The sequence below is a fragment of the Emydura macquarii genome, unplaced genomic scaffold, assembly GCF_026122565.2.
Source record: "Emydura macquarii macquarii isolate MOO-44397 ecotype Brisbane River unplaced genomic scaffold, CSIRO-AGI_Emac_v2 contig_1043, whole genome shotgun sequence".
Classification (NCBI taxonomy): domain Eukaryota; kingdom Metazoa; phylum Chordata; order Testudines; family Chelidae; genus Emydura; species Emydura macquarii.
The window spans coordinates 13,119,745-13,144,100 of NW_027131180.1; the positions used below are offsets into that span (position 1 = coordinate 13,119,745).

Sequence of the window (24,356 nt, forward strand, 5' to 3'; positions counted from 1 at the left end):
TTTCTAGAATATTCTGTCATGGAAGTACAGGATAACCTCATTTATATTGAGATCTAAAAATATTCAAACTGTTCACATCTTCTCATATACATTTGTATATAGCAAAGGACAAAGAATATGAAGTGATAGCAACACTGCAGTAATGTGTCATCATGCACATAACCAGTGTTAATCCAGTAGACCATGCAGCCACTTGAACAGTGATAAGGTGTCAATAGACTGTATTAGAGCTGATGAATTACAACATTACAGAGACTGATAATACACAGTACACAAGACCATGAATACTAATGCTTAGTTCCAATAGTATTTAGCCTATATTATCTTTGTTAGCTGTCAGACACCATTACAAGGCATTAAACAAAATTCATCTTTCTATTATAAAACTATTGTAAGCATGTGCATATCCACCAAGTAATTTCTTATGTCCAAGTACATAAGTGCTACACATATGGAGTGTGCTTTTGGAAAGAACACTGCAGTAAATATGTTTTCCTTACAGGCCAGCAGTCACTCAGGCAATGTGCCACAACAGTTTATAGTAGTAACAACTGCTATTCAGAGACTACAGAATTTTTTTAAAGCTTGATTGTTTGTTAGAGCAATGCTAATTGTACTGCTACAGTAAGATGCATGTGTGTGTTCTTTTAGTAAAGTGTTTAAAATGAACACCAAGTTTTTCAAAACACTGCAGTACTGTATCTCAACTTTCTTAATAGAGAATATTAGGATCATATTGTCCAGTAGTTTGAATGTGAACTTTTGGTACACCATAAAAAGCTTTAAAACAGACTTTTGCGCACACATGTACTAAACATTTTTTGCTCTTCCAAGAACTCTATTCAACCATTTAATAACAAATAAAGATGTCTGTTGCTATGTTGAGGGAAAGATCAAACGGTGCAGTAGAGAAGTGAAAGAAGCCAAGGTAGACAGCACCAGAAATCTTCAACCAACTAATTGCTTTGCTGCCTGTCACTCAAAGGAGGCAGGAGAAGATCCCTTAATATTACACTGTTTAATATTGTCCAAATTAATTATTTTGGTATTAATATTCAATTTAAACAGAAAGTCCTTTTAATACCATTTTGCTAGAACCCAGACAAATCATGTGTGAGTACAACGCTATATAATACATGAAAGAGAATGTTAAAGCAACTGTGGTCATTCATGACAGGCAGTATTGTAAATTCATTAGAACATGATGAAAATGTTCCTGAACTCTCAAGCTATCATTACTATCTGATAATATTTACAATTTATTACATTTTTAAGTTTACATTTTTACAATACAGGTAAATTATGATTTTACTGAATATCAAACTTTTACGATCAAAATTTGTGTCAAAATACAAGTTAGCTTTTACAAACCTCCATTTTTACAAAGGTGTCTCTAAACACGGAGAGTAATTAACCACTAGAACAATTTATCAAGTGCCATGGTAGAGTCTCCATCACTGACTGTTTTTAAATCAAGATCAGATGTTTTTCTGAAAGATATACTCTAGGAATTATTTTGGGGAAGTTCTATGGCCTATGAAATACAGGAGGTCAGACTAGAAGATGATAATAATGGTCCCTTCTGGCCTTAGAACCAATGAATGTATGAAAAAAACCCTAAGAAAAATATATGTAGTACTCTTCAAGTATCTGTTCAGTGTTACTTTTCTACTCCAAAAATCTTAGAATTAGTTACAATAATAATATTAGAGTGGGAGGAATTTTAGATCTACAACAATGCAACTGTTAACCCATCTGCTTATTGTCCCTATGGAAATCAAGTAGGTCTCAATACAGACAGTCATAACTTCTTTCAACCAGAAAGTCTATACACAGTCTACCAACACACAGACATAAGCACAGAATGTAATTTGCATTCCCTACTGTGTTTTGGTTTCAGCCAGAAGGTACAATAACGTTCTGGTTCACAAACACGAAAAGAGAAGGCATGCATCACAAAAGAGCTGAGAAAAGAGAACAGCGTTTATTATTAACTAATCTAATGGGATGAGAATAGTGCAATAGGGATTTAATTTACTTAATATGATAATGTTTAAGTACCTATCTAAGCCTCCTGGTAAAAACTCTTGTAAATTCCATTACTAGATTTTGGAATGGAGAGGTCACAATGACTAGAATATTGGTATAGAGGGGTATAGGTTTTTTCAGAAAGGACAGGCAGGGAAAAAAGATAGGAGGGGTTGCATTATACAAAAAGGATATGTACATGTGTTCTAAGGTCAAGAAGGAGGTAGAAGACTTACCAGTTAAAAGTCTCTGGGTAAAGATAAAAAGGTTAAAAATAGGGGTGACGTAGTGGTGGGGGGTCTACCATAGACCACCAAATCAGGAAGAGGAGGTGGACGAGGTCTTCCTAAAAACAAACAAATATCCAAAACACAATACCTGGTAGTAATGGGTCACTAAATACCCAGACATCTGCTGGAAAAGTAATGTGGCAAAATACAAAATTTCCAGTAAGTTCTTGGAATGTATCAGACACAACTTTTTGTTCCAGAAAGTGAAGGAAATAACTAGGGGTACAGCAATTTTAGACTTAATTCTGACCAACAGGGAAGAATTGGTAGTAAATCTGAAGGTGAAAGACAACTTATAAAACTGATAGGTAATTTCCCATGGGAAAAAAATTTAAGGGAAAAAGGAGTTCAGGAGAGCTGGCAGTTCCTCAAGGAGACAATGTTAAAGGCACAACTGCAAACTATTCTGATGCAAAAGAAAGATAGGAAGAATAGTAAGAGGCCAATGTGTCTTCATCAGGAGACCTTTAATGACCTGAAAAATCAAAAAGGAATCCTACTGAAGGTAGGACAAGAAGTCATTGGCTTAACCTGCAGCAAAGGAAATTTAGGTTAGATATTAGGAAAAAATTTCTAACTAGAAAGGTAGTCAAGGGAGGAGTCCCCGTCACTGGAAGTTTTTAAAAACAAGTTGGACAAACACCTGTCAGGGATGGTCTAGATTTACTTGGTCCTACCACAGCACAGGGGGTTGGACTTAATGACTTCTTGGGGTCCCTTCCAGCTACCTATATTTCTGTGATTCGATGTCTGTTTTTTCAAAGAACAGCATGGAAGATCTTAGTGAAGGGACAAATCCTGCCTCTTCTGTGGACGCAGGTGCCCATGTAGCAGAACAAATGGTATGGCTCCAATGCACAAGGATTTTGGAGGTGGAGGGGCATGCTAAGTGTGGATGAACCCTCTGATGGTGCAGAACCCAGCTATCCTCGGGGATAGCTGGTAAAGAGTTGGGATGCAGGATTGGCCAATATACAGATCCCTAGTCATCACAATGGGATTAACCCAGATGACCTATCCACAGGAGAGAAAATCTATGACTCTAAGGACCATGTTTTATTACCTAGAACTTTGATTGAATGAGTTTAGTACCATCCCAGTCATACTAAGGAGATGTATGCCAGACTTCTGAAACATTGCTCTGAAAAAGTAACTACTTAAAAGTTCTAGTACAGCAAAGCAAGGTATGGTTCAAAACTATCCATTTTGGGGGGCATGGAAGAGGGGATATCTAAAAAAAGATACAAAATTCAAACTCTAGTAATAGCCTAGTAAACTTTTCATGGCCTTGATTAAGTATAAAACCCAAAGTAACCAAGAAGTGAGAGTAAGGGTGGCAGAATCTGGCTCTTTGCTTTTAGAGCACTAACTTGGAAAGGGAAGAAAGGCTAAATACTTGCCTTAAGTACTGACCCATAGTTAATACGCTGAACACTGCCTACAAAGGAGCAGCAAACAAGGTAAACATAAAATTTACTCAGTTCAAAAACTACACTGGCTGAGACAAATACAGTATGCTTACATTAGTGTCTTTTAGAAACTCATCTTTAACAACAGTGATCTCACCATAGCTAGTTCTTCTTCCAATTATAGGGAAACGTCAAATACCACAGTGTGGGGAATCACTTGTAAATACTGATTGAACAGTGTGGACTAATTGATATTTATATTGATTCTCTCCAAAGACTTTTGTATCTTGACAAAAGGGGGAAAATATATGTAGGACACAAAGGCAATTCAAGATGATCCTGAATTAATACAACTTGCAGTTCAACCAGGTTGCTCCATCATTTATGCTCTGCATTGTAGTTGGAAATTTTCTGGATGCCATTCTTACTTACCCATCAGATAGAATGTACTCAATTTATATTAATTAAATCCACGTGACCATTTTGAGCATTTCTAGATTAATTTGTACAATTATGAATCCTCTTATTTACTGTAGTTACCTGATGAGTACATGATTGCTTTCTGAGCCCATTTTAAGGTATGAAATTTTGGTCAAGCCTTCATTTCTAATATGCCATTCAAACATTTCTTCTGGTAAAGAAACAGTTACTTACATTACAGTAACTGTGGTGCTTTGAGATTTGCTGTCCATACATATTCCACCATTGGTACACATGCACCCAAAGCACTTGCGTTTACACTCTTTTGGGCAGAAGCATCTCTTGGGGTCAGTGTATGGGCCTAAGTGTTCCTCTGCCTCCAATCGCATAATGGGCAAGCCAACCCCCAACCACCTCTTTTCCTTCACTAATACAGAACCAGGTGCTGGATTCTGTGGTAACAGGGAAGGAAGGCAGGTCAGGGAACATATGACAACACATTTCTAAGGACTATAGTCATTGTAAGAGAAGTAACTATTTCTTCTCATTTGAGTGCTTGTTCACGTGTTTTCCCGCTGTTGGCGACTCACAAGCAGTGACCAAGATTACAGGAAATGGGTCCTAGGAATCTACCTAAAAAATGATTGTAAGACAGCCCTCCCAAAATGAGTACCAGGTCTTGATGCGTCCACTAGGCAGTAATGCTGTGCACTGAACCTCAGGCAGCTGCTCCACATATTTCTCAAAGTAGTAACAAAAGCTGCTCGTGTTCTCAGAATGAGCAGCCACTCTGACTGGTGAAGCTTTACTGATCAATTTATAACACATTGTGATACCAGCAGAAATCCAGTTAGAAAGTCTATTGAAATGGCCTGTCCTTGAATCCAGTCCCCATAAGCTATAAAACATTTTGGGGGCTACCCTAAATGTCTTGGTTCTGTCAATATAGAGAGAGTACCCTAAAAACATCAAGTTTATGAAGCTTAACCTTACCTTTCTTGGAATGTGATTTTGGGAAAAATACAGGCAGATGCTGTGACATTGTCTGGAATAGGGGTGACCATTTATAATATTGATATCAATATTGCAAAATTACAATAATTCATATGAGATATGCCATGTCAGGTACTGTTAGAAAGGTTATAATTCGTTGAGATTGATAAGCACATTTCTATGTATGTTAACAGTGTTGTATTATAAGTTCTAAATATGTATGATATATTTGTATTTCAGCTTGTGCTGTGTTTCTGGGTGATACCCCCAGACAGGATAACAGCAGCACTAAGCCTGCTTAATGGCCCATCAAGGGAACTCAAAGGGTACCATGAAGTCAGTGAAAAAACCGAGGGGCTTTTCCATGACATGTGCTGTGTGGCTGTGTTTGGGGCAAGCCACATGGCAAAGGGACTTAAAAGGCAGCTGCACCATCCCCATCTGGTCTTCATTTCTGCTTCCTACCTTGGAATCAACTATCTACATCTGAAGCTCTGAAACAAAGAACTGACACCCATCCAGGTACTGAGTGTACTCCAGAGGAACTGTACAAGCCTGCGAACTCCACAATTCTGCTGAGAATCTGATATATATGGATTTGAATGTCACTTGTATGTATCTGATTGCTTTGATTATTTAACATTTATCTTCTCATTTGTTTCTTTCCTTTTATAATAAACCTTAGTTTTAGCTATGAAAGGACTGGCTGGCAGCGTAGTATTTTGGGTAGGATCCAAACTTCTATTGATCTGGCAATGTGGCTGACCTTTTTGGGTGAGAAGAATATTTTGGTAAAGGGAACAGAGTTTTAAATAACTTATCTCTTCACTGGACCTCATTGCTGACTGGGAGCCAGAGACTGAAATGCAGTAAAGGGGGCTGTATAATTTTTTTCTTTTAGCTTCTTGATAACCAGTGTGGAGAATCAGAAGCACTGTTAGTAATTGGTTAGGGAATCTAACTGCAGTGTTAGCCACCAGTTTGAGAGAATCTGCTCTCTTTTTGCAGCCTGCCCTGACTTTGGCATTTTCAGGTGGACTACCCTAGGCATGGACTGGTCACAGGTACATAAACTAATGTAGACAGTCATAATTACCTTCACTATAAATTTTGAGTGAGGTCTCAAAAACACTCTGTTTTTATGGAAAAAATGGATATGGAGCCCTGCCATTAGTCCTAGTATCTCAGTTTTCTTTGTGGCCAATGTTACTGCTGCCAGAGAGGCTGTTTTGATGGAAAGAAGAAAGAGTACATATAGCAAATGGCTTGAAAGGTGGGCTCATTAACCCTGCCAGTACAACATTTAGATCTCAGCGTGGGGGATGCTACTCTGATGGGGCCTTTAAAATATCTAGCTACTATATGGTGTGAAAATGTAAACTATCCCTACATAGAGGATATAGAGGTGAGATGGCTATGAGGTGAACTCCCAGGGAGCCAACGAGAGTCCAGAGTTATTTAACGATAGAAGGTAGTCCAATATATTGGGTATTTGAGCTAGAGATTGAAATATCTAGTGTTCTTAGACAGAGAACCACTTTTCAGAATAGGTCTGCCTCGTAGAGTCCATTGTACTGTGGATGCAAATGTTGTGACATTGGTAGAGAGAACTTGTTCAACTGAAGTTAAGTCAGCCAGCATCCATGCCATGAGGTGCAAGGAATATGAATCCAGATGGTGGAATCTTACAATCTTTTTGATATATTATATCTGTCTGGAGAGGCAATAGTATTGGAGGTTGGATAGAGAAATTCTTAGATCTGAGACCCAGAACTGCTTCTGCTATGCTGGAGCTTCTATGTTCATCCTGGCTGAATCCTGCCTGAGCTTCCTGACAATGTTCAGGATTGATGGAACTGAAGGGTAAGCATACCTCAGGCCCTGAGACCAGGGTATTACAAATGCATTGGACGGAAATCCCTAACTCTGTCTTCCTCTGGAACAGAACTTTTGACACTTCCAGTATTCTCTGGTGGCAAGGAGATCTATAGTTGGATGACCTCCACATGAGAAATATGTTTGGAGAATGTGATTTCTGAAGTGTCTGCTGAGGTGATCTTCTAGCACATTCTGTATCCTGTGAGATGTACTGCTTTCAGAGCAGTTCCATAGAGGGTACAAAAGTTCTACAGACATACAGCTTCGCTTGCACCCCTTATTTGTTTTCATAAAACATATCTTTTGTATTGTCCAACATGAGTTGACTTGTCAGTCTTTTGGAAGTGGGAGGAAAACTGTGCACGCCCAACAAATTGCCCTTTGCTCCATAACATTTAGGTGAAGTAATGTCGGCTGTTCAAATGGGCTTCCCAACCAAGTGTGAATGTCTCTATCACCAACATCTATGGCTCATATTACTAAGTCCTGGGAAGGGTTGTACACTAACTTTCTTAAATGATTAGAAACCTCATTCTTGTTGTGACTTTAAAGGTATGGTACAGGGTGCAAAAGCCGGAAGTGCCGTGTGCACCACTTTGAAGTGTGGGGTGCAGAGGAGCAGGAAAAATGGAGTTACCCTATTGGATGATTCAGGGACTACTTAAGGCTTTGGATAACCTGAGCAAAAAGCTGTCCTCCATGGTGGCAGCCACGTAGTGGAACACGAGAAGATCTTTGAGAGAGACAGTTTATCAGTTCCTGTTGTTCCTGCTCCTTCTTCATTGCTCTTGCTGTTCCTGATGGTGTCCCTCAGATCCTCTTCCTGGTTCTTAATCCCGATTTGATCTTGATCTGACCCTAGGTTGATTCTGTTCCATTTTGTGATGATGATGTATTAATTTTCTTTTCACTTGTTTAGTGTACCCAGGGGTCTGTTTATATGGTGTTGGCCTTGGCTTTAAGCCTTTTTGATAAACCACTGAGCCTTATCACCATTTTGTTAATAAACTACTCTTTGTTCTTATCCTTACATGCTGTTTTATTGGTTTGATTAACACATTTCTTTTCCCTGGTGATTACATATGTGATAATGGGTGGACCTAAGGGAGGAAAGGGTCCTTAATAAAGATTATTTTCCCTTGGAACCCACATTACAAACATTTTCCTTGTAATAGAGTGACCTAGGCCGGTGATTACTGTGGGCATGGCATTCCTTCCCATTCCTTTCAGGTGACTGGGTGAAGAAAGACAACTACTCTACCAGTCTCACTATATGATTTCTTTGAAGAGTGAGCCCAGAAACTGTGCACTGAGCTGTAGCTCACAGGAATAATCACAGAAGATGATAGATGAGGCCTGGAAGACCCTTTCCTCTGATTCTGAGGAGGCTCTCATTCAGTGCTCCAGGAGAAAAAAATTAAGATTCGCCTCTCTCACCTTCTGCATCCTCTTGGAGAAAGAGCAACAGATTGAGCATCTATCAAGGATAGGCCCCATTTTGAAAGGAAAAAGGCACCTTGACTGCCCTTCATTAAACAGAACCGCTACATCAAGGAGGGGGATGTTCTGAACCACAGGGACTTTGTTTCAGCCATAGGAGTAAAATCCCGGTACCAGGAATGTCCCTAAAAATAACACCCCTTTATTAGTGTTATCTCCTAACTAGCATTAAAAAAAAGAAAACACTACTCTGACTATTCCACTACATATGCACCCAAAGATCAGAAAAGTTGCACAGTGTGTAGAGAAGCAGACACTATAGGTGCTCCATTTTACAGCCATAGGCAGTAAGAAGGAACAGAGTAATATTTGGGCTTACGTCACCCTTTAAGTCCTCCAATGTGTGTGGAGGGAATGGGGTGGTGCACAAGAGCATCCAGGGATGTTGCTGTCCAGAAGAATCCAATCTCAAGTGCATGAGCATCAGAAGTGGAATACACATAGACAATCATTCAAAGAACACTATCATCTTCCTTGGGGAGTGTGAAGAAACTGAACTACAGTAGAACATCAGAGTTACAAACTGATCAGTCAAGCACACATCTCATTTAGAACAAGAAGTATGCTATCAGGCACCAGCAGAGAAAAAAAAAAAGCAAACATAGAGCAATACTGTGTTAAATGTAAACTACTACAAAAATAAAAGGTAAAGTTTAAAAAGGATTTGACAAGATAAGGAAATGAATTCTGTGCTGGTTTCATTTAAATTAAGATGGCTAAAAGCAGCATTGTTCTTCTGCATAGTAAAGTTTCAAAGCATTAAGTCAATGTTCAGTTGTAAACTTTGAATAAACCACCATAACATTTTGTTCAGAACGGAGAACGTTTCAGAGTTACAAACAACCTCCATTCCTGAGGTATTCGTAACTCTGAGGTTCTACCGTGCTCATCCACCCAAAATAAAATTACATCATTTACAAATTTAATTCAGAAAAAGTTTGGTGGTTTACGCTAAACAATATGGGGTGAGGTAAGAATTTTGTTTTTAAAAATGTTGTATGGATTGGCAGCATTCTTTTAAAGTATTTTATACCTTTTATGTATAAATATCAGTTTGGTATAACTTTTGCCCCTTTTAGGCTGAGGATTTTTCAGTACAAACAATTTATTGGCTTATAAGGAATTACTTCCTAAAGCCAAACTGCTGAAAAAGAGTATACAGATGGACATGTCTTTATTAGTTTATTTGCTTTCTGTACTTCCTCCCCAAAAGGATTCTAGGCAGGACTGAAGAAGTCTTAGACATAACTTCCTTCCTAGTACATAGTCCTATAACCAGACAATCATGGAACCTACTAAAACTTGAGCAGATTTAGCAGGATGCAATCATTCCAAGTTTCAGATGCAGGAAGTCTTTGTTCAATGCTCCACATAAATTTGAACCAAACAGGATCTTAAAAGTTAGCAAGTAGGTACTAGAAGTCAGAGAAAAAAACTACTTTACAAATAAACAAGAACTTACTTAAAAGTCCTCCCCTTACCTTCTGTACTTAATCCAGGACTTGAGGTGAATTTTGCTACATCGACAATCTTGACAGCAAACTGTTGGCCAGTTTCCCTGTTGATACATCGCCGCACAACACTGAATGGACCCCTAAAAAAAAGTCAGATTTTCTTGCGTTAAAAGAATTCCAAACTATTCTGTTCTCCTTTACATGTTTAGTTGTGCAGTTCCATTATTTCCTAACACAGCTAAGCAGGTGCACGTGCAGGGATTTAAATGTGACTACTTTTGGAGGGCATTTTAAACACCAGCCACCCAACAAATGCCCCCAGGACTCACTGCCTCACCTCCCCCACCGCCTCCCTGTGCTCCCCACTATCCCCCCAGTGCCCCCAGACTCTGCTACCTCCCCCGCCCTCCACACATTGTTCTGAGCTCCCTTCTGTGCACCCCAGGCACGCTCCAAACATTTACTGGAGGCTGCGGGCGGGCGAGGAAGGGACGGGACGCAGCAGGCTTTCCCAAGTTCCCTCTGGCAGAGCTGTGCTGCCAGCCTGGCTTCCCAGCCTGGGTGCCATCTAGTGGGGCTCAGTGGCAGCACTAGCTGCAGTGCCTTTCCCAGGCACTTAGCCCTACTCCCATCCTGGCAGAAAGTGAGGAGGACAGGCTTGGGGTAGGGAACTCCAGAGCAGTGGACCAGATCAGAAGCTGGGGGTGATGACCGAGATTATTACTGGGGAGCCCGAGCCCCTGCTTGCCCCCTCTTGTGCACACCCCTGCATCTAAGGTTTTGGACCTATAATACTGTACTGAAGCTTGCACCTCTCACCCACACTCCCCACAATGAAATGTAATTGCTACTAGAGTTTAATGTAAACAGCATTTTACTAACTTAATTTTTTCATTCTTAAAATGCTCAGTTTATTTCATAAAGTTGGCTTGTAAAGGATACAACTAATATAACCTGTACAAAATTGTCATACTACTGCTACATTTTAAGTGTAATTTATTTATTACGATACAAAATACAGTAAGAAAAACACTACAAAATACCTTTATGCTTATGGTACTCAGATTTACTATCATCACATTTCTCTGTAATTAAATTTGTCAAATATATATTCTGATAGGCTCAAATCCTGAAGTCTGTACTCATCCTATTGAGTTCATTGGGAATTTGCCTAAGTAAAAAAGTGAGTCAACTTTTACTGAGGACTTCAGGATATGACTGACTACAAGTACTGTTTAATATAAAAGAGAATGAATAAAAAATGCATTTAATTCTATTAAATTAATGTTTTAAAATATCAATTATACTATTAAGAAACACCTAGAAAGGATATTTTGAAGTAACAGTCAAGCCTACCAAAAATCTAAGTCAATCTTTCTAAATACATCACAAGCCAGTGCATTTTAAACCAACATAGGAGACATGGGAAATGTCCCTTACCAGAACTCCAGGGTTATAGAAACAAATACCTCAAATTTTCTCTCATCCTTATTTCTTAAAGAGCCATCATGGACTCAAAGAAGCTGCACAAAAAAGATTAGATTATCTAATTTATACACCTGACAATACTGCATTTAATCCTGTAAAAACTGTTTGCAGTTCAAAATAATTAAATGTGCCTAATTTTTTTCAAAATCTGACACCAGAATGATTGTATCCCTAAGAAATGCCACAATATATAGCTGAGAGACAAGGTGGGAGAGGCATATCTTTTATTGGAGCAACTTCAGTGGCTTAGTGTGTGGCTCAAAACCTTGTCTCTCTCACCAGCAGAAGTTGGTCCAATAAAAGATATTACCTCACCCAGCTTGTGGAACTGACACAGCTACAACTACACTGCATACAACAATATATGGTTTACAATTACCTTCCTGCTTTGCTTCACATATTTCTTTGAAAATTGATTAAGTGTCATGAGCCGCACATACATTTTTGAAAGTCATCGTTAATATTAGGATTTAACGTCAACATTCTTAGAGCTAACAAGCTGTGCAACAAAACAACTTTAATTTGTGATATTTTCATATAAACTGCATCCCACAATGTTAGATGATACCTAGTTAAATAGCAATAATGGGTAATTGTAAATTACTAGGGTATAGACATGAGAGAAAATGTTTTTAGATAAGATTATGGAAACACAGGAAGATGGTTTTAGCTAGCAGTAGTCACAAAAAGAGCATATTTTATTTTTGTTGTTGTTGCTGCTTATTTAACAGCGATCACAAAGGGCAACTTGTGAAGTTAATTGGCACGTGCTAGAGAAAATTAGGCTAACATGCCAGTTGACAAAGAAACTAGAAGTTTCCCGGAAAGATAAGAGAAGTAAATTAAAGAGCATGGATGGAAGTTTTGCATGCAAGTTTCAGGTTCCTCTGTTGAGTGTAATAAAAAGCAGAGTGTTTAGCTTAAAGGATGAGTTTTTCCTTGTAGGAAGCAAACAGCAAGTCAGGTTATGGATTTCTGACTCCAGAGACTGCAAAGTGACAGCCTTTCCAGTTCTCAATAGAGACTTTTTAGGGGGTTGGAGTGGCGAGAACAACAGGAAAAAAAATCATCAGTTTGAATATGTTTATTTACTCACCCTTATAATTTTAGTTTGATATTCCTGTACATACAGGGTTATTTTTGGAATTTAATTTGTTATTCTTTTAACCAGATTCAAATTTTGAATCTAGATTAATACTGTAAGAGTCTAAAAATTACATTTTTTAATCCATTTTACACTTCCGTATGGAGTCTTATTTAAAACATTAATAGTATTCTAAAAAAAGGACAAATGGAGAGAGTGTAGCATTTAATCTGAAGCCTACTAAATATTGTAACAGGAATCCAGAGAGGGAATTCTAAGTCTTTATCAAATTAAACACATAAAAAGGGTAACTAAACCCTAATTTATATTATCCTCTAGTGAAAAGCCCCTCCAAATTGCACTGTGGGCCAGACAAATAGTCAGAGATAGAGGCAGCCAAACAGTTTTGTTTTTAAATAAATTACAAGGTAAGGTCTCAATCCAGGAAATACTTATTCACGTATTTAACCTTAATACATGGTAAGTAGGCCCACTGTATGCAATGGGACTACTCATTTGTAAAGTTAAGCATGTGCAAAAGCATGATTAGAGCTCAAACAGGTAATTTTTTCTCACTAAGCTATGTGCATAGGTATCCATATTTGGAATGTCCTATTCCTTTTCAATATTTATTAAGGGTATATTTTAACCACCACTGATATGGATTTTTTTTTTTTAAATTATTGAACAAAAAAATCCTTAGTATACAAGATAAAAAAATTTCATTCATGGATCCTTGGATAGAAATTGTACTGGTGCAGTTGACTAGCAAGACACATTCCTTAATTAATACGTTATGGAACTGAAATTTAACATTCCTTACACTTTGGTAGTGAAGCCTTCTTTGATGACTAAATATGGCTAGCATGGATTCGTCATCTTTTTCGCACTTGACGACCAGAGCTAATTTATGTATCAGGGGTGCAGGAACTATTTTTACAGCTGTAGCCAGCAGTTTCTCCAAAAGACTAAATACATCTGTAGCATTATTCCCAAAGGGAAAGCACTTGGCAATTAATAATATTTTAGTTTCATAAGTAAACTGTCTTCAATGAAGAATGAAAATCTAGGTTTTAGAATTGGGCTTCTTTATAAGAAAGAATGCCTTGAGGAATTCGAAAATGGTTATTATTCATACTGCAGTGACACCTAGGAGTCCCAATCATGGATTGGGGCCCAGCACGTTCAACTGCGTATCAATTTAACTAAAAGACTCCCTGAAAAACTTCGTTGAATTCAACGGTTACCTAGTTTATTATATTCCAACCTTGATGGAGGTTATTTAGACATTCTATATATTTCTTCTGAGGTCGCAGATTTGCCCCCATTCATTTAATTCCACACGAAGCCATTTCTTTTGGCTACCAAATGCTCCAGCAGCACCAATGGGAAATTAAGGATAATTTTCCTTTAGAAAACTGCAAAATATATTTTGATTATACTATTTTAAGGCAAAATAGGTTGGATGACACTAAACATTCATTAGGTTTTATTGTTTGTTTGTTTTAATTCAGTGGATGAAGTTCTACTCAGAAAAGTGAGTGTAATGACATGGACTTTAAAGAAGAGCAGCAAGATAGAGAGTGCATGCTTCCCCACAGGAGTGCTTCCAGTAAAACATTCATATGCAACAGCTATTATCCCTATTGGAGGGCTCTGTGCTAAAAATATTTGGGAGCCTGTTTTCCAAGTCTCATCCTACAATCCAAGCAGCCAATTTCTTTTACAATTATTAGACTACCTACTGCTATTAAACTTCATGCTTCAGGGAATAAAGATCTGATCACTAGAAAAGTCCAGAAGTTTTCTATACGTGATATAGTACTGCCCAGTTGTGCACGTTATGTAGCTATTAAACTTTCATCTGAAGGCCTGTCACAGACTAAACATCTAACTAAGGTGGGCCTTTATTTTATTCCACCTTCGGAGTTCATGTATGGATTGGAATTTACCAGAAACACATAATCCTGCCTTCCAACTGTCTGATAAAAAGAAGCAATTAACGTAAATGTCCCCTTTCATCCTGACATTTGGATATTTTGTCTTTCTTCCTTCTCACATACACAACCTTATTTCTGCAATTATCTTTCTCCCAGCTTGACTTGGGCTCAGACCTTGCATTCCCACGGGTTCCTAGGACCAACCCAGAGAGTTGCGTGTGTAGAGGAAAGGGGGTTTTGGCTCAAGCCTGAATCTGAGCCTGGTCTTATACTGCAGTGTATTTAGCATTCACGGAGCCTTTCAAAATGAGATTAGTGTGAAATAGTGTACAAATGTGTAAGTTAATTTATGAACATTTTACAAAATTTTCAAAATTAAAGTACAGTTTATTATAAATAAAATAGCGTGGGCAATAATACATAATTACCATAAATATCTATAATTTAAAATTCACAGTTAAAACATATCTATTCTTTTCATTGCACTCATCAGTTTTCCGTGTTGGGAAAAAATCTCTGAAGACAATAAATAAGGTTCTCATTGTAATCGGACATAAAAGAGAAATCCATCAAAAATCCAACAAAGCTCAATAATTTTTGCCTAAAAATGGGCTTGTAACATCTGCTCCTTCACAGAAGAGAGCCTGCAGTCTCCAACATAGAGGAAGAGCCTCTAGTACAGTATCTCTGCTAACAAGGAAGGAATTTACTTTAAAAATTCCTGCTGATGGTCTTCATGCATGTCTGGGTTGTACAGTTTGGCTGTGCGTTCAAATTAGAATTGGCAACATCCAAGAAACTGGAGGAGGGGTAAGATAACAAGATTTGATCATCCTTGCAACAGCAAGGAGGATCAAACTAGCGTATACCCTATCCCGTTACAAAAAAATCTCTAGTAATAGCCCCTGGCTGCCAGGAGTAGCAGTAGCAATAGTCGTCTAGCATATTTTTTTAAACACTGGCTTTGAGTCTATTTTTATTATTTATCACTAGTATTATTGTAGCGCCTAGGAGCTCCAGTCATGGATCAGCACCACTTTGTGATAGGCACTGAACACACAGAACAAAAAGTCCAGGCCCAACACAGATTACCATCTAAATATAAGACAAGAGAAGGATACTGAGAGACCGACGTGGCAGTACAAGAAAACTGGTGAGAATGATAGAACGACATGTTAAGACCATAGCCTATCAAGTCTTGTGTACCCCGAGAGGCACGAACAATTTGTATGCTGAAACATTTTGAGAAGTTTGGAGCAAAACCAAGACGAATCTATTTGAAAGTTGGAAGAAATTCATGTTGTGAACCATGGAACTAGAATAACCAGTACTCTGAAATGAAAAATGGGAGGAAAAATGTAAACAAGAGAAGCTCTGAAGTGCATTAGCCATAAACTCATTATCTAATCTCCAAAAAGGCACTTCTGTAAGATAAAAATGGCTTCAATGGGATTAGAAATAAGTGGGTCACAAATGCTTCATCACAGCATTCAGCACTGTGTTCAATTCTCATAATGAAAAAGTGTACTGAGAGCATCATTAAAATCTTGACGTTTACTGCACCGCTGTATTTAACTTACCTATGATATTTGCAGTATTTCCTAGACTTAGGATAGGGAATACTACAGATTCCTCAGTAAATTTAACTACTGCAAGAGAGAAATGTCAAGAAGTTAGTGGTGCACACTATGCACTAATCTAATGAAAGAACACAGACAATGAAAAAAGAAAGGTTTGTTTTTAATATATTGTGAGGCTGATGCTACTATTTAACAACTTCAGACTTCCAATTCTTTCAGAACTTAGTCTTACACATACCATGTGTGTGTGTGTGTGTATTCAAACAACTCAAGTATATTGTGACATCAAACAGATACACATGTTCAATTTATTATGGAGGTGTTGGTCACAAATACTGAATCAGATGTTTTAAATTTAAGAGGTGATTTAAACTTTTATTTTAATAACACCTCATTAAAATAGCAACAACATAGAAAGTATTCTTTGAGTATTATTGAATTTTTCCTTGTGGTTTGATGATAATTAGAGTGATACAGAAAGAATAAGAGTTACAAGATTATGCTTCTTGAAGTTTTCCACTAGACTGTCTCACTTTATTTTTTGAATATCATTTGCAAGAAAATAAAGCACTCTGGAGTCAGTGCTTTGCTTCATGTGCTAAGTTATATATAATCGGTACTTGTCTGTGGCTTAATGTTTAACTTCTCCAAGTTGAACTGAAAATGCATCAATTAGACGTCACTGTATTTAGCGGTGACAGTGCAACACGGCCACTCGGGTAACTTGCCCACCCAATACCCGTGTAAATTAAAAGAAAAGTACTTCAAGCTGGGAAAGGAGATCATGCCCCAGGAGTTAAAATATCACCTCTACTGAGGTTTATATTTCCATGCAGCTCACCTCCTTATTACTGACTACTAACATCAATCACCAATCCTAGAACACAGTCAAGTATGAGCAGTCACTTCATTTCACAAACAAAGAGGTTATACAAGGTTACTATGTGCAGAGTCAAGAATAGAACCCAGAACTAATATGATCATAGCGCCTAGGAATCCCAGTCATGGACGAGCACCATTTTGTGATAGGCATTGTACAAACAGAACAAAAAGTCCCTTCCCAAAGAGATTACCATCTAAATTTAAGATGAGACACAACAGATGGATACAGACAGACTAATGATGGATACAAAGAAACAATGATAGTATTGGTGAGAATGGCAGTCTGTGGTCTCAGCCCATCATTTTTTCAAGTTTTGTACATCTCGATCCCTAATCTTAGCTATTCAACCACACTGCCTTTCAAGTTACTTTGTCTTTAACCACTAAATAACACTTCTCCCAGGGTCAAGGATGAACCCCAGTTCCTGACCTATAGAATGCTACTGATGTCTAGCAAACAGTTGTGCCACCCATTGGGAAAGTGTGCATTGAGTGTTCTTCTGAACTGGGGGTCTAAAAGTCCAGGATTCAAGCCCTCCCGCTGACCCAAGGAAGAGAGTATGTTCTGGTTGCAGGTGACAGATTGTTTTTCAAATAGTATTAGCTTACTTAGTTCACACAATGAGAAAATATTTTTAATAGTCTTGTAATTGAAGAATTATTACAGCTTTTAAACTACAGTGTGACATGAAGATACAGGTATTTCACATTTCAATTGTCACCCCCTTTTCTCCCTACCTGGCCTTGCAGATTTACTGACTGAAGTACACCATTGCCACCTAAAAAAGCTAGGAAAAACTCTCAACAAATTAATTTTGTTACAGTTGCCTCAGAACATGCCTCACCAATTCAAAATCTGACTACATGGAAATAAGTTAATAGTAGAGACTTCTGAGTTCCTTGTCATTTTCAAGTTGCCGAAACACTGATGATGAAAGCCTTACAGAGTGTTGAGCATGCTATTTTCACCTCCAACAGATACCAAAAAAGCAGTACATTTTCCAACTTCATCAAACTTGCAAAGCTGGGTTATGTATTGCTTTTCAATATCTTTTGGAGGTGAAATTAAAAGCTGCATGAGCATTGAACAGATTATCAATAGCGCTTGAAAAACAAGAAAGTGTAAAGGAATGCTCGATTTTTCCCTTGTATCAGCTTTTGAGTTGGTGGGATGTGTCCTGATGTAACCTTAGCTGCCAAATGAATTTTGAGAGTTTATCATATAGTATCACCAACAGATCATTTTCCATAGCATAGTTCTCTCCCCATATTATACTTCATTATTTACCACTCCCTCGAAGAGAGACCAGGTCACTGACACAGAGATATGGATTGACTGGTAAACTGGACACAAGCAAATAATGTGTTTCAATACAGCCAAATGTAAATTTATATATCCGGGAACAAAGAATGTAGGCCGTACACACAGGATGAAGAACTCTGTCCTCAGAAGCAGTGACTCTGAAGAAAAACTTGGAGGTCATGGTGGAGAATCAGCTGAACATGAGCTCCATGTGACATTATGGCCAAAAGTACTAATCATGCAATCCTTGGATAGACGAACAAGGGAAGTAGTAGCAAGGTTACATTAATTCTGTATTTGCCTCTAACATGCTTACTGCTGGAATATTGTGTCCAATACTCATGTCCACAATTCAAGAAGGATGTTGATGATAAATTGGAGAGGGTTCAGAGAAGAGCCAGGAGAATGATAAAAGAATTGGAAAACATGCCTTCTAGCAAGAGACTCAAAGAGCTCTATCTATTTAGCTTAAAGAAAGGTTAAGGGATAACTTGAATGCATTCTATAAATACCTACACGCGGAACAAATATTTGATAATGGGCTCTTTAATCTAGAAGACAAAAGGTATAACATGATCCAATTGCTGGAAGCTGAAAACTTGACAAAAATGTAGGTCTTATTTCCAGTCTGAATTTAACAGTGAGGATAAGTAACCACTGGAACAACTTAGCAAGAATTGTGGTGAATTCACCATCAATGGCAATTTTTAAACCAAACAATGTTTTTCAAAAGATATGCTCTACCTCAAACTGGATTTTGGGGAAGTTCTATTTCCTGGGTTATGCAGGAGGTCAGACAAGATGATCAAAGTGGTCCCTTATCTATAAACATGAATCTTAAGATCAATTACCTTCTCCTCAACAGAACACAGTGTTTATTCTGACCCAGCCTCATTCTCTACGATCTAGTCATTTTCTTCAGTATGAATCCCTTCTCACCCACCCACCCAAACTCCGTGTCAGCTCATTTGTTCAGTATATTGTCCTCTCTACTTGTTGTTCTAGCATTTATTAAGATATTAAAACACTGGAACCAACCAGATACTCATGGAAACCTGCTAACATCACTCAAAAAATATGTTTTCAGACAGTGAATATATACAAAAATCAACTTCAACTCTTCTCTCTCTTTCAGTAGCTAACTTGGTAACCTTAACTTTCTTTTAATGAAGGACTTTTTAAAATGGTATAAATTGTGACAACTAAAAAATAAGTAGATGTTTCAAGGGGATCAACTTAACCTCCAAAAGAGATGTCTCATTTATAGGGAAAAGGCCTCAAGTTCTTCCCCTTATTTTAATGGAGACTAAATTATAAAGAAACTCAAATATCATGATGGAACATACTCCTGATGTCCCACCTTTCTGTTCTTGTTTTGCATTTAAAATTGAAGATTCAGATTTCTGCTTCACACCTACTTTTGTAAATGATATTGTGTCACCATTCACTGCACCTACATGGTGGAAATATGTGGCAGTAAAATCATGAAAGACAAAAGTTGAATTATGAATTTTTTTCATATTTTCAGTTTTTCCAATGCCTACACTTCTCTCCAGTTTTTTCAGCATCAGCCAGATATTTTTTAATTTTTAAACCCATTTGTATTGGTTTGGTCAAACCTTTGCAGTAGGCTGCGCCTGAAAAAGTAAAAAATGTTTTTAAAGTGCATCTGTATCAAAGGGCAGATGCAAGTGAGAGGACTGCTGAGTCAGTGGTCTGGGAACTCTATAATATAGCTACTGGCCATAATCTATATTTCTCTATAGAACTTTAATTTAGCTACTCTATTTCACCGCTGCCAAGACTAGTTTGCCACAAGACATTAGCCTGTTATAGAATTAATAAAGTTGTGGCCACTTGGTCAAAAATTCCAAGTATCTGTATCTGTCCTCAGTGACCCTAGTAATTCGCAATGTATTCTTGTGTTTTAATTAGAGTTGTTCGCTTTTTATTTTGGACAATCAGCCTGGTTTTTGTCTGATGATCAAATAGGCTTACTAAGTAAATCATGTTTGCCATGCTTCAACTTAATGAAATCTTTGTGAGGATTTCTTCTCCTATAAAAATTGTTTCTTCCAGGGAAAAAAGTGCTTTTTTGGGCCAGGGGAAAATCTCAGCTACATTGGCCACACCTCAATTTTCTCTCAAAAATATTCTTTTGGGAAGAATTGCTTTGTCGTGGTCTTTCTCCAGTGCCTTCCTTAATGTTCATGAATCTCAGTTTTTTGGCAACAAACTTTGTTCTCTGTCAAGAGTTATTTCCCCTCATTGCACCAGTTTTCCATAAGAAAGAGGAAAACAAATGCTTTTATGGAAGGAGTTACCTGATGGTGCCATAATAGATAGTTTTACAAGATTTGTTTCTTCTTAGCATGAAAGCACTGTTTAGTCTATGAAGGAATGCTCCATTGTTAGTTTTGTGATGGGAAATGATACAAGGAGAATGATACAACCTTAATCTAACTAAAGTCTATTCTTGGGAAAGAGGTACTCCCCAGGTACCTGGCACTGGCATTTGGGCTGAGATTCCTAAGAACATATTGTCTGTCTGCTGTTTGTGATAACCCCATTCAATGACTGAACAGTGTAAAAGCAAGTTACATTGGGGGGGAAGAAACACCCTAAAAATCTACCACCATTTGGCGGAGGGATGACATTTTCTCTTACAGCATAGTCTGCCTGATGTGGACATCCAGAACACTTATTTCAGTTCTACAGCAGGCATTAAAGATTCTTTAGTCTACACTCACAGGGACACTAGCTCATTTATTGACGACAATTCCATACAGTTTATTACAGTTTTAAAACTGCAGTAATGTCTTCAAGCAATGCCTCTGTAACACCATCATTATACAAATACACAAACACTAGTTGACCTTTTTGCAGCTTCAAACCAATCTTTCTACAGACGCAATTCTCTCAAACTAGGACATATGAGCAGACCAATTCCACAGAATGTCTGAGGAAGCGTGGTATAAGAAACCATCAACTAAGTGCTTGCAAGGTTTTGCATGATAATCTACTCTCTGTCTGTCCAAAAGAGAAAGGTATAAAATGAACAGAAATAAATCAAAGTTACATCCCTGAAAAGCACTGATATAAAAATGAGACAAGCGAATTCCATAATTACAATGCCACAGAGTAGCTTCAATCCAAAAAGCTATTTATATTAGTAGTAATAATTTATGTTCACACCATAGTTTATCATTTTACAAGATCACATAACAGTAATAAAATTTACTTTATTCCTTTTAACGGAAGCATGTAGTAGGATAGGGACAAAATTTACCAATAGGCAGAATGTCTATGAGAAAAGCCAAACAAAAAGCATCTCTCAAACAGGGAATTAACAAGTATTGCTCTATTTGCCTTAGGGAAATTAAATCTCTTAGAAACAAATCCATCCTTGCTTTCCATTTGCACACACATAATACATCATACATAATGCTTCCTGCATTTACTGAGAACACCTGGGGGTATTTATCAAAGTTGTCACATGAAAGAGTCAAACCTATGTGCACCTGAAGGTCATCCCCCCTATTAGTTCCCAGTGGGAAAATGAGACGTACTGGCAAAATGTGAGGATCGATAGTGCAGAGATCAAGCAGTAAAAAATTGTTCAACCCCCTCCCCACACTAGTTTGAACAAATATTTGGCAGAAGCTTTTGCTTAATTTTGATAGGATTTTGCCTGTAAATATAAATTAAATCTGAAAGATCACTGAAAACTTTTGACTGTCGATATTACAATGAACTGGCATAAATCCTAGTTTCATGACTTGGAATGTCAATTTACCCAATCCATTTTTAGTCCTCAAACCTGATATGAATTAGGACTCCCAGGATATTTATTTTTTAGCCAGTCTCTGGGGTTTCACAATTAGAAGGTCCCCTCTAAAATCAGCAGCCTTCTTCTTAAGGAGAGCTGCCTACAAATTCAGAAAAAAGAGGAGCAGATGCCATGTTTAATTATGGACCATAAGCCATATAAATTCAGGACTTCACATTCACTTCAATCCACTGGGAATCTCCCACTGACATCAGTGGCAGGTTTACATAGAAATCAAGGAGAATGCAGTCTTTAAGTAGTAACTAGACTTTCATGTATTATTTAATATTGATTAAGTACCTTGTCATCACATTCAGTATCATTTAAACAAAATATGCTCCCCTTTAGGACATTTACTTCTACCTTTATTTCTCTCCCTCCCACATCTTGATTTTTCTCTCCCCGCCCTTCTGTTTTTGAGCGTTTCCTCTGTTATTCTTTCTGCATTTCCTTCCCTAGAGACACTTCCAATTCCCACCCCTAAAAGTTTCATTCTCTCCCCCTCCCCCTTCTTGTTCCATCTGCTAAAATGATCAAATCCGCCTTGAGACTGAAGTGCTATCACTGGGCTTTGGAGCTGACATTCCAAAGAGATTAACAATGACAGGGTAATTTACACCTCAGTCATTGTTTCAGGCTGTTTGCAGACTCAGGCAGAAATCATGACATTGGTTTACACATAGCTCATACCTATCAGTAGTTCACACCTTGGAAAAGGAAGCTGACATTCGCTACCAGATGAGCAACATTCAGCTTTGAGATGAAACTGCCACTAATACTGAAAAGTATGATAGCAGTTAATTAGATCTCTCTGCTCCATGTGGGTATAGGAAATATCTTTTCAGACCAAGATTAGTGGAACTGGAGTAATAAATATACAAGCCACTTTTTGGACTGCTTGCAGCTTTGCTCCTAGCTGAGCTGAGGAGAAAAAGAGTAATAGAAAAATAAATAATTTTAATGAGTATTGGGTGTCCAAATTCCTTAGGCAACTTTAAATCTCTTAGATCATAGTTTCTCAACCTGTGGTACGCGTACTCGTGGGGGTACATGAGAGACAGGCAGGGGGTACCTGGGGAAAAACTGAGTGAATGGGAGGCGGGCGGCAGCAGCTCACTTCCCGCCCTGTCACAGCTCCCAGCTGGGAAGTGAGTGGCAGCCCCCAGCTTCTGGGGAAGGCGGGCGGCAGGCGCTACAGTCCTGGGAAGCCAGGCTGCAGCCACCCGCTTCCTGCCCGGTCCCAGCTGAGAGGTAGGCAGCAGCCACGGGCTTTTGAGGAAGGCACACGGCAGCCGCCCGCTTCCTGCCTGGTCGCAGCTCCCAGATGGGAAGTGAGCAGCAGCCGCCTGCTCTTGCAGGAAGCAGGCGGCAGCTGCCTGCGTCCTGCCAGGTCCCAGCTCGGTGCCTGGTGGCGGCCTCCTGCGTCTTGCGAGCTGGGCTCACAGCTGGGTAGCAGCCACCCATGCCCCGGCTTTGAGCGGAGGGACAGCTTCCAGCGCCCTGGCTTGAAGAAAGGCAGCAGGCATCTGCCCACATCCCTGGGTCCCAACCCACATGGAAGCCTCCTCTGCCCCAGTTCCGGCTGGGTGGCATTTGCCCACCTCCCGGGCTGGCAGCCAGGCGGCAGCCGCCTGCAACTTGCCCAGGTGGCAGCCCCCTTTCCTGGCTCAAAGCCCAGGGCCCAGAAAACTTGTCAATTTCACTGCTCTAGCTGAGCAGTGAAATTGACAATTATAACAGCCCCAGATTTCACCAGTTACCCTCTTTTCCTGTAGCTCTCTCTCCCCCTCCTTCCCTCTCTCTCTCTCACCCCTTCCTCTTCTCAAATCTATGGCAAAAAATTTGGTGTGGCGCTTTATATTCCCCGGCATTGGCATGCTGCTCAAAGCCTCCTAGCTTTGGCCAACATCACCTGTAGACCAGATACATACTTGAGTTGCACACCTCTGATATAAAGGTGGTAACCCTAACCACACTAGATCTGACATCTGTCATATCACAGCCTTGTATACTCAGCCCTTCTTCCAACATATGGCTCACATTAGTCTGTAAATATAAAATCCGGTGGAAAACTGAGTGTTGGGGTACTTATTAAAATTTTCAGAAGTTAGGGGGTACTTGCTACTTAAAAGGTTGAGAAACACTGTCTGAGAATATAAAAAAGACAAGACTTATTTTTATAGATTTGCTTTTAATTTAAAAAAAGGATATTCTAGATGTAAAGTATACATGTACTAGCTTTGATTTCTCCTAAGTCTTAATGAGGAAAATGGCAATA

The 24,356-nt window shown here is 38.6% G+C and overlaps 1 protein-coding gene across 4 annotated transcripts in view; it reads right to left on the reverse strand.

Moving 5' to 3' along the window:
- The window catches only part of CASK (calcium/calmodulin dependent serine protein kinase), a 410,160-nt gene that overhangs the window by 295,410 nt on the left and 90,394 nt on the right, over positions 1 to 24,356 (reverse strand). For all 4 annotated transcript variants that reach the window (XM_067545145.1, XM_067545148.1, XM_067545147.1 and 1 more), the window contains exon 2: positions 10,000 to 10,112. In XM_067545145.1, the coding sequence (XP_067401246.1) occupies positions 10,000 to 10,112 (113 nt within the window). The remainder of the gene's footprint in view (positions 1 to 9,999; positions 10,113 to 24,356) is intronic.